A 12,406-nucleotide genomic window follows, 5' to 3' on the forward strand; every position below is an offset into this window, starting at 1 on the left:
TATACAATATATACAATGGGCCATTTATTAGGCCCGATTAATATTAATAGAGAGAATTAATCCATTAATAACCCTAATCCTATTATGGCTGTTTAGATTAACACACCACCCAATTTTTCATATTTTCACTTTTTTCCCAAATCACCCAACCCTTATTTTTTGCCGTTTTACCCCCCCCCAACACCCAAACCCTCCCAATCTTTGCACACACCCATTACGGCGCAGAAGCCTGAGAACCTCTCAAGTTGCAACCGAGGATGGTCACACCTGCACAATACTCCTCATCGTTGGCATCAAGGACGGCGGCCTCTCTCTGCTAAACATCCAGCCGTCTCTACAACCGAGCCGCTAGACGCGACACCGCCGACCAGGAACACAACAAAGGAGCCCTCACCGACGAACCGAGCTGCAGCAGAGTTCTCCTCGCGCGGGTGCTTTCCTCTCCATAGCAGCGGTGCAGCCGACCCGGGAAAACAGCCGTCTGATGGTCAACAGTTCACCGGAAACACAATGAACATCATCTCTGAAAGAATCCTAACCATCCAATGTAAGTGAGTTTAGTTGTTCATGTTTCAATTGGTAATTGCTCTTGCATGTTTGAATGTAGATAGATTTTGTTGATTAAATCCTTGATTACCCATGGTGAACAAGTCGTGGTTGCTATTTTATTACCGCAGAGCATATGGAGTATGTAGTTAGTTTAGATTGTTGAAATTCATGGTGATTTAACTTTGGTGCGGGAAAGGTCGAAAATGTTTGGGATCGAGTTGATATAGCAGTTAGATTTAAATAAATTTTGTCCCTTTTCCGCATGGACCATGTGCATGCAATGTGACGTAAACTCGCTGACCATTGTTGAAAATTGGTTGATATTTGTTGGATGGTTACTTTATTAGGAAATTGGATGGATATTCTTCAAATTTTATTAATTATTCAAATTTTTCTATTTGATTGTTTTTCTATTTATTGTATTTAACTAATGCTTCCAGATACATGAGCAGGATAAGTACACAATATAAACTTTTGTTTTTAAATGGTGTGTGCCTCAGGAAGCAATAAAACAATCTAAATATCCCAAGTTCAAAGCTTCAACAAGACAGGTGTCCAAACCCTGTGGTTTAGTATTCATTAGATAGTAAACAGTAATGGCATTCAAGATCTTAATTGAATTCAAGTGGAATGACATACATATTGTCAATCAAATTTCTTGGCTTGTTAGCTGTGCCTCTTGTTATCATTGCTATTGATATCATTTTACTCTTTCAAACGCCATAATTGAGAGAGAACAAAAGCAACTTATAGTGATTAAATTCTTTATTTTTATTATATGTATGTGGACCAAATGGCATCAGGATATCATAGCAAAGGTTTCTATTAATATGCTATTTAAGTCATTCTTTGCAATATGCCTCATTAAATGCATGAGTTTTGAGTAACTAAGAAGAAATTACATATATGTATGTATCCATAATTCATGGTAGTTTATTTTACCTGCAGCTTTACATAAAGTAAATTTCTTTCAGACTCTGAAAGGGAAGTCGGATTAACTCATTCCACCAACTTCCATACTTGCCTTATGGTTGTTTAATTGTTAGGTTGCAAAACTATGATTTTTCACTGCCTTGTCTCTGTTTACTTGCTCTGTCTATTGTCTAGCTAGTTTCATCTTTCATTTTTTATTGAAAATAACAAATGATTTATTATACTAACTACTACCAAATAGGTTATTAAATTACTTATTAAATTGTGATACTTTGTTTTGATAGACCGTGCATGATATGTGGTTGTGTTTGGTGTGTTTGTAATTGATGGATGTGCTCCTCCTCATGGGTTGTTAATAATTTCATTTGTAGAACTTGGATGGTCGCTTTGATAGGGGATTGGATAGTTGAATTTCGTATTTGCTGCTATGTCTTCATGAGTTAGTTTTTTATCTCATTTATAGATGGTTACAAAAGGAAAATTGTGAGGTTTGATCTTCATGAGTGATCGTCTTTGAATTTTTTATGTCACTATATATATTATGAGATCATTTTTTATTGTTAAATACTCCTGGAATTGATTTTGAGAGCATCTTGGATTGTTGCTGGAATTGAGGGTAGAATGAGAGACGAGTGTTAGAAACGAGGGGATTTTATTTTATTTCTTTTCCCTTAATTAATTAGTACTTGCATATATCGTTGTTGCATTGGTATTAGATGTATGCTTTTTTTTGTATTTGCTACTAACTCGATATACATATGATGAGATCAATTACATGTCGGATGGTTAGTTTTCCAGGCGATTGGATGGTCATTTTTCATAATGAGGATTGCTATTTTGATTTGATTGTAGTGACAGTACCTTTTTAAAAGGTAATGCAAAAATAGTCTTTGTTTTCTACGTAAACTAGTGTATATATGGTGCTGAAAAGCAGGTTCTAGTCTTAGATATTCAGTCCTGACGTTTACTGATACGGATGGTTACTTTAATTCATTTTGTGGTGGTTATTTTTTGCTATAGCCATTGTTGTTTGGTGATAACATGTTGTTGTGCTGTGTGATTCTTATTTACCTTGCTCATTGTTGTGTTTATAATTGGTTGATTTGGTCTCTAAATCCAGTTAAATTCTTGCTGAAGATTTTCTTTCTCTACATGGGGCTGCTATTTTTTTTATTAGGAGCTGGAATGAATACAATTTTTATGTCTCGTGTTGTTTTAATTTTTCTTACTTGATTATAAACTTAAAAGAATATTCACTTGGATTGCAGAGAACCTATTGGGTGAGTATTTATTCACGGCAATCCAATTATACATTCTCCTACAGTCCAAGCTATAAATCAGATGGGTAAAAAGGAAGTGAGATCACCATTCACGACTCCGAGCACGAGGACGTTGAAATAACGTACAGAAGGATTGCCAAAAGGGAGAAAGTACAAAGGAAGAAAAACTTAGCATACTTAAGATAACGTACTTGATAAGATTTGAATATTTACCTTATTTACTAGTTAAAGTCTTTGGAATTTATCTATGACACATTGGGATGACATTTTTGTGGTGGATCCCTTTTTTTTTTAGAACTTATGTGAATCTGTTGGTGTAAAAGAATTCAAGCATGACACTGACGAGTGAGTCAAAAATGACCATCTATTTTTTTTATGAAAGTAACCATCTAGATACATGGTGAACCGAACATCCAGTATACTATTTCTTAATACAGGGATATCTCTTTTGTATTTCAAGCTGACATTACTTGAATCTGAAAGTGTTGACTTCATTATCACTGTTCTTGAACCAATATACTATAATTTGTTTTGAGTACCTGCTATAGTTTACAAGGGTTGAATACCCAAAAACAACCATCCACGTATACAGTTACAGTAAACATCCGATTTCATACATAAATGAACATCAAACACATTTAAGTAAAGATAAACATGTAACTACTATCTAAAGCGACTAGCTGCACACCGGATGAAATTAATCAAGCTCCTTATACAACAAAGCATCGGAACTTATCTAGATTAAATTGGTTCATTGAAATTAATCAAGTCTAGTTTCTTGCAACAATTACGAACACACTGGATACCTATATCTTTAGAGAATAAAGCCACCCGTTGCTAACAACAAAAGCATCACACTTGGCATTTGCGTCTTTGAAAAATATCATCTTCGTCTACAATTGCTGACAAATGAATAACTATTGAAATCCTATATCCATGAAGAAAAATATTAAAGGTACTCGAAACCATTTCCAACAGATTCTAACTGCTGCCGAATGAGCTTAATAAAGACATGTAGCTACTAGCTTGTTGGCGCTCATGCCGGCAAACAGGAGTACCAAATTCCATATTTTGAGAGACCTCCAAAGGAACCACCTGCTAAACAACACAAAAAATGACAACAATTAACTACTTGCATAGTAATGTACTAAATAATTGTGCAAGGTCGGATTAATTTAATCATGTACCGGAGCAACATTTAATTTATTCTCTATCTACTTTATTCATCATATAAATATAGTTAATCTAAATATGCATGATAAATATTTAGTCAACCATGAATTCATATCTCCTAAATATTTAACAATTATTTTACAAAGAGTCCAAATAACCACATCTCCATTAGCTATATTTTATATTATATACTTCACTAATACGGTTCCAGTGGAGCTTTGGAATCATTATCACACGCAAATTCTGCACATATAAAATATACATGACATTGAATTATCACATACGAATTCTTCGTCCATATAATCATAAAAAGAATTTAATAAAACCATAGAAGTGGTTGCATGTGGAGTGCTTCTGTTGCATCTACTAAAGCATTTAACATAAAAAGAGCCCCTACTTTCACTAAGTGGAATGAATAAAAATCATAAACAAATAACCATCCGCTATGCATGCCTCCACATAAATTGCTTACCTTGTTGGATTCCTCACCCTCTTCTACGCAATGGTTGGGATCATTGTTATGTGAATTTGATGAATTTTCGTTACTGACGGCCAATAGAACACCACATAGCGGTTGAATGAAATTTAACTCCATTTATGCTCTTCCGAGGCGTGATGGACGTCTCAAGCCTGACTCCACTTGTAATCCCTCTAACTTGCGAATGCCGACGTCGCAAGGAAGACGCAAGCCGGCTGTGACGGAATGTCTAAAGATAACAAAATTTAAGACAAATGCTAGCGAAACATAAGAATTAAATAAAAAGTTTCACTCAGGCATTTCATCGAGCATATGGTGTGCACAATATGTAAACAGGGATTTTACACTCTATTTAAGCAGCAATCAATCTAGAAAAATCAGCCATCAAACATTTTGGAATCCAAAAAGTATCAATCCATTAATCTAAACCTAATCTAAACACTAAAAGCAGAATTAAAAATTAGTTAACATAAATAAACGAAAGAACACGGGAAGGAGGAAGCATGGAACCTGCGTTGGTGAAAGGGGAAGAATGAAAAAAGAGGAGTAGCAGAGGCGGTGTTGCAGCGACACAGAGCTCAGCCGCTGCTGGGTTGCACTGGGGTTTCTCGCAGGTGGACTTGATGTGGTGCCGTCAAAACGCGCTGGACGACCAGAATGCGCTGCTGGGAGTTCACCGGTGCGGACTTCCGGTGACAAGACACGAGCCAGGGAGAAGATGCGTTATCACTGTCGGCAGGAGAGGCTATATTTTTGGTCTGTCCTTGCCCTTCAGAGAGAGATGTTCGTGGTTTTGGGTTTCATATAACTGAATCCTAATTTTTTTGAAAAATTCAAATTATCAAATCTTTATAATTAATACTTGTACTCATAATTTAATTTTAATTTCAATTAAATCTCATTGTATGCATTGTACAATAAAATTATTGTCTCCTTATACTTTTCCTATTAGGAATGGTAAAAAAATTTGCATCCGCATATATTTGCAAAGATTATCCGCTACGAAAAATTTAATAGGATCCACAAAATTCCACGAGAACAGAAACCAGCCCCACAAATAAATGAGGAAGAATGCGAAGATTGAGGTATCCTCTCCAAGAGGATCCGTAAAATCCCTGCGAAGAGAAATTTATTTAATTATCTTTATATATATATATATATATATATATATATATATATATATATAAAGTAATCCTAAACGAAGAATTATTATTTTGTTTTGTTTCAATTTTTTATTTTATTTTAGTTTATATGTTGAAATTTTTTGTGTGTATGGTAATATGTTAGATTTGTATTTGTATTATATTTAATTAAATTATATTTTAAATTTTATTATGATTGTATTAATTTTTTTTATTTTTTAAAACTTAATATCTATGAATATCCGAGAATAACCCTCTCGACACCTCCTATGTAAGAGTAAATAAACAGAGAGCCAACAAAAATAAACGGAGACAATAAATATTTTTACTAAAGGAAGACAGAGAGCAGCGAAAAGATTCCTGCTCCATGCAGCCATTGCTATCCCTAGCTATTATTATTATGAATTTATGGGGCAACATGATGGAGCTACAACCTTGAACGATGAATTCCCTCTTACAGCTCTAAGACAATGAACTACTTTTTTTTTTTCCCTTCAATGTTGTTCCTTTTAGTCTATTGGGCTTTTGCACTTGTGCTGATATTCTAAGCTGGATCCTATCTCTCTTTTTTTCTTAAAAAAAATTATATATAACATCTTCAAATACAAATACTATTTGTTTGGCGTAAGCCCGTAATGCCAATCAACTCCAGTAATGCGACCCAAACTCAAACAATTGATTCCCGAATAACACAAAATATTTTTCCAAATTCAAATTACTTTTTTACCTAACACATTCACCACATCGAAAAGCCACTTCTTACACAAGAAGATTGAACGATAATACTATAAACAAAGGGATTATTTCGGGGAGGGTTCAGAAAATTTTGATTGTATGACCATGAGCCTATTAAGTTCAATTTTTTTGCATCATCATTCATCAGTTGGTGAAATTACGTAAAGAGGCATGAGGCTCAGCAGCCTTAGCAGCAGGAGACGGTTCAACATTAGGCGAAGGCTCAACCACCTTTCCAAGAAGCTCAACCGGCAAATCGGGGATACCCTTCAAGTAGAAAGTGTAGAAGAGCTTGAAAGGGAACACAAGTTGCTGAAGCTTCACCTGTCCAGAAACCCCTTCGAATATTCCAGATCCACCAGTCACAGCGAGCCACGTGTCCTGGTAGGTGAGGTACGCACCTTGCACTGATATGTGGCCGTAGTCGCCAAAGTAGAAGCTGTAAATGGCCTCGTAGCGATCACCCTTCTTTTGAGGCACGTGCTGGATGAGGATGCATAGTCCGGCGGTTATTCCTAACCGTTTTTGTAAGTTCCCGGAGTAGAGTTTGTTGCTGAATGGCACTAAGTCACCAAGGTGGTTTACGGACTTTTGGCTTAGCCTTAGGTATGCCGGGCTGCCACGGTCACGCTCGTTGATCTCGTACACAAACAGTTCTTGAACTTTGGCTGCTACAGCAATGAAAAATTACAATCACACGGACCATTTGATTAGACATGGAACATACGATGCTTAGTTTGGTGAAGTCACTACTTTTCTAAAACAGGTTATAAAAGTTAAAACTTAAAAAAAATGTCTTAACATTTATTTTTAGTAAATCAAATTAAAAATATTTTAATAAAGACAAATAATATTAATTGTATTTGATAAAATAACTTTTAAAATTTAAAATATTATAATAGACATAAATATAAATATTAAATTTAAAAATTAGTTAATATATGAGGTTATATTAGATTCTTAAAATTTGAAAAGCACGAACTAATTTTAAAAAGTTTTATTTTATGTGCTTTTAAAAATACTCTAATCTTTTAAAAGCTGTAATCATAAATATATAATTTTTTTTATTTATCAAACACAAAAATGAGGAACTTGAACTTTCAAAAAGTATAAACACTTTTTTAAAAAGTTTTACCAAATCAAACCAATATCAAACCGATATCTTGAATTCCGATTTGGTGTGATCTTTTCCATTCCAAGTTGTTGATTTAGAATGAATTTATTATTATTATTTTTATTGAAATACTAGAAGTTTATTAGAATTTATTATATTTAGTCATCACTTTTATCAATTAATCCAAGTTTTTTAGTTTAGGAATTTAATAACATACTTTAGCCTATAATTTTAATCATTGATAAATAAATGATGACAAAAAAAATCAATTTTAATAGTCTTTTAACATTTTTCGTTATTATTATTATTAGAGTTCCAATTAAGAATGCTAACTCTTTATGTAGTGTTTGGATAGTGTAAAAGTAAAAATACAAGGAAATTAAAGATAAAATAAATACGAAAATAAGAAAAAGAAAAGCATATTTGGTAATACTGTGACAATTTTTGTTTCACAAATTCACAATGTTCTATACTACTATATCTAACTACGCTATCTCTGACTGCCTCTCATTTTAAACAAGATATGCAAAGTCAGTTTTTTGTGTTTCTATCTCAAACTAATTAGTGAATACTACGAATTTGTAGATAGAGTTTGGTTAAAAAATGCTAGTCAGTGATCCAAGTAAAGCGAAACATATGAACCATTGTAATTTTATCGTATTAAATCCATAATCATTGATTTTTCTAGTTGATGGTTCAAATGTTGCAATTCATTTTACAATATGCAAGTGTATATCTGCTAGTAAAAGAGGTCAACATATGACCCCCAAAAAAAAAAAGGGAAATAGATCTATAGTCTACTTGCCTGGTTTTGGAGATTCTTGAGGCTGCTTGGGCTTGTTGAAGAAAAATGCTTTGATAGTAGTGTTCTTGAAATTTCTCGGTATAGGTACTTGAGTGGGACTTGAGAATTTTAAACTTTTAGTGGCTGGAAAGTGCTGAAAGAAACTGGAACCTACCTGCTTTTGGGTTTGATAACTAGCATGCTGGGATCCATGAGCAGCGATTATTTTCAGAGAACCTATGGATGCCATAGTTAATGACAATGTCGGAATTGGTAAAGTATATGGTTTGTGTAGGGAGACTTCTAAGTGCAAAAGAAATTGTAGAATATTTGTGTTTCTTTAAGACTTTAACACGTGATCATACCTTATAATAATATTTTGGTGGGAATCAATCATGGATGGTAAAAGGTGCACATGAACACCGCTTGTGCGTTCCCCACGTGGATTGGCAATTTTTCTATTTCAATTTTTCCATCTTTATTGTGAATTTTCTTTGTAGGCTCTACTATCAACTAGGCCTGGCAGTATGGATCCTATCCGCGGGTACCCAACCCGACCCAATTTCGGTCGGGTTGAGTTGCCAACCCGATCCGCTGCAGGTAGGGTTGGACACGGAGCGGATAGGGTGCGGGTTGAGTCTCAACCCTACCCGCACCTAGCCACTGAACTAAGGATACTTGTGTTATTTACGAGATATTTGTGTCATTATAATATTTTTTTGTCAACCCGCGGGTAGGGTCGGATACCCACGGGTTGAGCGCGGGTAGGGTTAGGGTTGGATATTTCTCAACTCGCGGGTAGAGTAGGGTTGAGTGTTAGTCAAAAACTCAACCCGCGGATAGAATTAGAGTTAGGTTCAAACCCTACTCTACCCTACCTATTGTCACTCCTACTATCAACGGTTGAATATTAAAATGTTGCTATCTACTGCGGGACTTCTTTCCACCTAGATACCAATTACCAAGTTAAATGATGGCTTTAAGCCAATGTGATAGAAAGCTGATTTTTTTAGTTATGAATTAAGTTTGTGTGTTATGTATTGATAAGGAAGAGGGTTTTTTGTACTCTAATGTGAAGTTATTTTTTTTTTAATTTAAAGTAGTAAAATTAGAGGATCTGATTTGTTTGATAGAAAAAATTTTAAATTTTGCAGTACTAAAATCGATAAATCTAATTTAGGCCTTTTAATTTTTTTTTAATTTCAGAAACATCCAAATCAATAGGCTCGATTTGTAATAAAAAAAAATGTTTAAATAGAATATCAGAAATCAGACAGTCTCACTTGTATGGCATATAAATAGATGGCGTCTTTGCCAATTGTGTATAACTCTCTTCTTCTTTCCTCGCCTTATGCTCTCTTCCTTTACTTCTAGAAAAGCGTTATAGTGAAGTTTAGTTTTATCAATTTGAGTAGAAAAAATAAAATAAATAGATTTTGCCATCCACTACTTCAAATACCATCAATTGAACAATCACTAACTCAACGTAGGATATTTTTTCAAATATTAAAGAGAAAATTATCCACTACTGCTAGTAGAAAAACACATAAGTGATGGTCAAATTATCACTTCATTTTATAAATACCTCATTAAATTTAAGTATTTTTTTTTATCTCATTTCATTTAAACTTACTTCAAATTTTTAATAACTTAAACATCAAAATTTTTTACAAATATTCCACCACCATTCTAATTAGGGGTGTTCGCGGTGCGGTTTGAATCGGTTTTGAGTCAAAAACTCATCCGATCCGAACACTAATTTTACTTGCGGTGCGGTTTGGATTGGATGATGTTTTAAAAAAAATCCGATCCGATCCGATTCAATTTCAAGCGGTTTGGATTGGATTGGATTTGCGGTTTTGTAAATTAAAAAAATTAAATACATATAACAAGTCTTAACATCAAATTTTAAATAATTAACAATGACATAATAAGTCTCAACAATATCTTAAAAAACTAACGATAACATAACATAGAAATAAAATTATAGGTTAGTTAAAATAAATAATAAATAACATTTTGAACATAAACTATTTATTAAATAATAATAATACATGAATAATATAAAAATATATAATAAATTAAACATGTTATAAGTATAATTATAAATATAATAATAAAATAATAATATTATAGTACATTATGCGGTTTGGATTGGATTGGATCGGTTTTGAAAAGTAGATCCAAAATCCAATCCGATCCAGCGGTTTGTAAAAAATAAAATCCAATCAAATCCAAATTAGTGCGGTTTTAATCGGTTTCGGTTTGGATTAAATTGGATGAACGGTTTAATTTAGATCGGTTTGGATTTGAACACCCCTAATTCTAATGGACAAGTTAGAAGTTAGAACCTTCATTTAAAGGAATCTAAACCCATATTACTATAGTTTCGGATATTATCTCGGATCAACAATTTACTAAATATTTATTGCTCCACTAAGCATTTATTACTCCTCTATATTAAAAACAATCATTAAACATTTAAAACTCACCTAAAAAAACTAAAATATCTTTAGAAAAGTGTAACATCACACAAAATATACTTAATTAAACTAATCATTTAAGCACATTCTTGATTACTTTGATTTGGACTTCATCTTGGATAGCACATCCATTGAAGGCTCCAAGATATACACAAAATTGAATAAACAACTTAATTAAAATCTTTTAAAAAAATAATTAAAAAAAATAATAAAAAAAATTTATTATGAAAAAAATTATTTTTTTAAATATTTTCATAAATATTTAAATAATTTTTTAAAAACTACAATTTAATTTTAAAAATTTTATCAAACATTAATACTATTATTTTTATAAATTAAAAGCTCAAACAAAAAATAACTTTTAAAACTTCTCAAAGACACCTTGGACAAATCTAATTTGCTTTCTTTTTTGTTCCAACTTGAATGGATTAAATTTGCTCGTGCTCCTTGCATCTTTAAATATTTTGATCTTCTCATTGAACCGACTATTTTTCTTAAAGAATCCTGAACTCATTTGAATATTACAATACTCAAGTAAAATTAGTTTTTTTTTTTTAAACAAACACTTAAATGGGTCTTTAAAAACTTGCAGTTTAATTTTTAATAAATTTTATTATTCTAAAATTTTTCAAAATGAATTGATCCTTTCATAAAGAGAATTAATTGTTTTATAATGATATTTTTAGAGTTATTTGTATGTTATATATATATTAAAAATCTTATTAGAATGATGGAAAAATCATTGTATCTCACTGAATTAGTTTGTAGAATTATTCAAAGTAAAAGATTACTAGAGATTAATTTGGGTATTGATTTGTTAGTTTTTATTATGCAGAAGGATACATTTGTTAATCAATTTTACATTTAATTGTAAGGAGATTTCACATGCATGTCAAAGTTTCTTTGTTCTTAGGGGCTGCTATTCCAAATTGTTGTATATGAGTAGGGGATGTTACAGTACTTTTTGTCTCATTACAGAAAGGATCTAAATGTTATTTGATGAAAAAGCATCTTCTTTGGAAAAGAAAAATATTTTAGAATATTGGTTATCCCCGAAAGCTGTTGAATTGAAGTGCAAAGCAATTTCAATACGGCACTCCCTCATAAAAAAATATTAAAAACAAGATCAACTGAACCAAACATGATTAATTAATAGAGTACTATATGTACAATCATTTATTTTTCTGCTAGGCTTTTGATAGGAATTATTACATCATTCAATCACAAATAATCGTCACTTTTTGACAAGTACACGATAAAAGAAAATTAAAAAAAAAACAAATAAATTCTTAATTTTTTTAATTTGAACACAAATATATTTTTAACTAATTAAAAATATAAAAATATTTTTTATTTTTTAAAATACGAGAAATTTAGATCTCTCTATTTAAAATATATAAGAACAAATAGATCTTTTAAAGAGGCTTAAATGTCTCACTTTTTAAAAAGTAAAAAATGTTTTTATATTTTCAAATATTCGAAAACTTATTTGTGTTCGAGATAAAAAGTTAAGAATCCATTTGTCTTTTTAGAAAAACAAATGAGTCATTGACTTTTTATCTCAAAGACAAATAAATTCTTAACTAATTAAAAATACAAAAACGTTCTTGACCTTTTAAAATACGAGACATTTAAATTTTTCCGTCCAAAATATATAAAAACAAATCGATCCTTTTAAAAGACTTAGATATCACGCATTTTAAAAAATAAAAAATATTTTTGTATTTTTAATTAA

General features: G+C 31.9%; 1 protein-coding gene across 2 annotated transcripts; it reads right to left on the reverse strand.

The window, feature by feature from the left end:
* Nucleotides 1–5,854: 5,854 nt before the first annotated feature.
* LOC130979358 (allene oxide cyclase, chloroplastic-like) lies at nt 5,855–8,523 on the reverse strand. Of its 2 annotated transcripts, none has more exons than XM_057902780.1 (2): nt 8,210–8,523; nt 5,855–6,961 (listed from the first exon to the last, which is right to left on the reverse strand). In XM_057902780.1, the coding sequence occupies exons 1-2, from the start codon at nt 8,436–8,438 to the stop codon at nt 6,435–6,437; spliced, it is 756 nt and encodes a 251-aa protein (XP_057758763.1). In that variant the 5' UTR covers nt 8,439–8,523; the 3' UTR covers nt 5,855–6,434. The 2 variants fall into 2 exon arrangements, with proteins under 2 accessions (XP_057758763.1, XP_057758765.1); XM_057902782.1 differs by having other exon boundaries at nt 5,855–6,958; nt 8,210–8,522.
* Nucleotides 8,524–12,406: the final 3,883 nt, after the last annotated feature.

This window comes from Arachis stenosperma, chromosome 5 (assembly GCF_014773155.1).
Source record: "Arachis stenosperma cultivar V10309 chromosome 5, arast.V10309.gnm1.PFL2, whole genome shotgun sequence".
NCBI classification, from domain to species: Eukaryota; Viridiplantae; Streptophyta; class Magnoliopsida; order Fabales; family Fabaceae; genus Arachis; species Arachis stenosperma.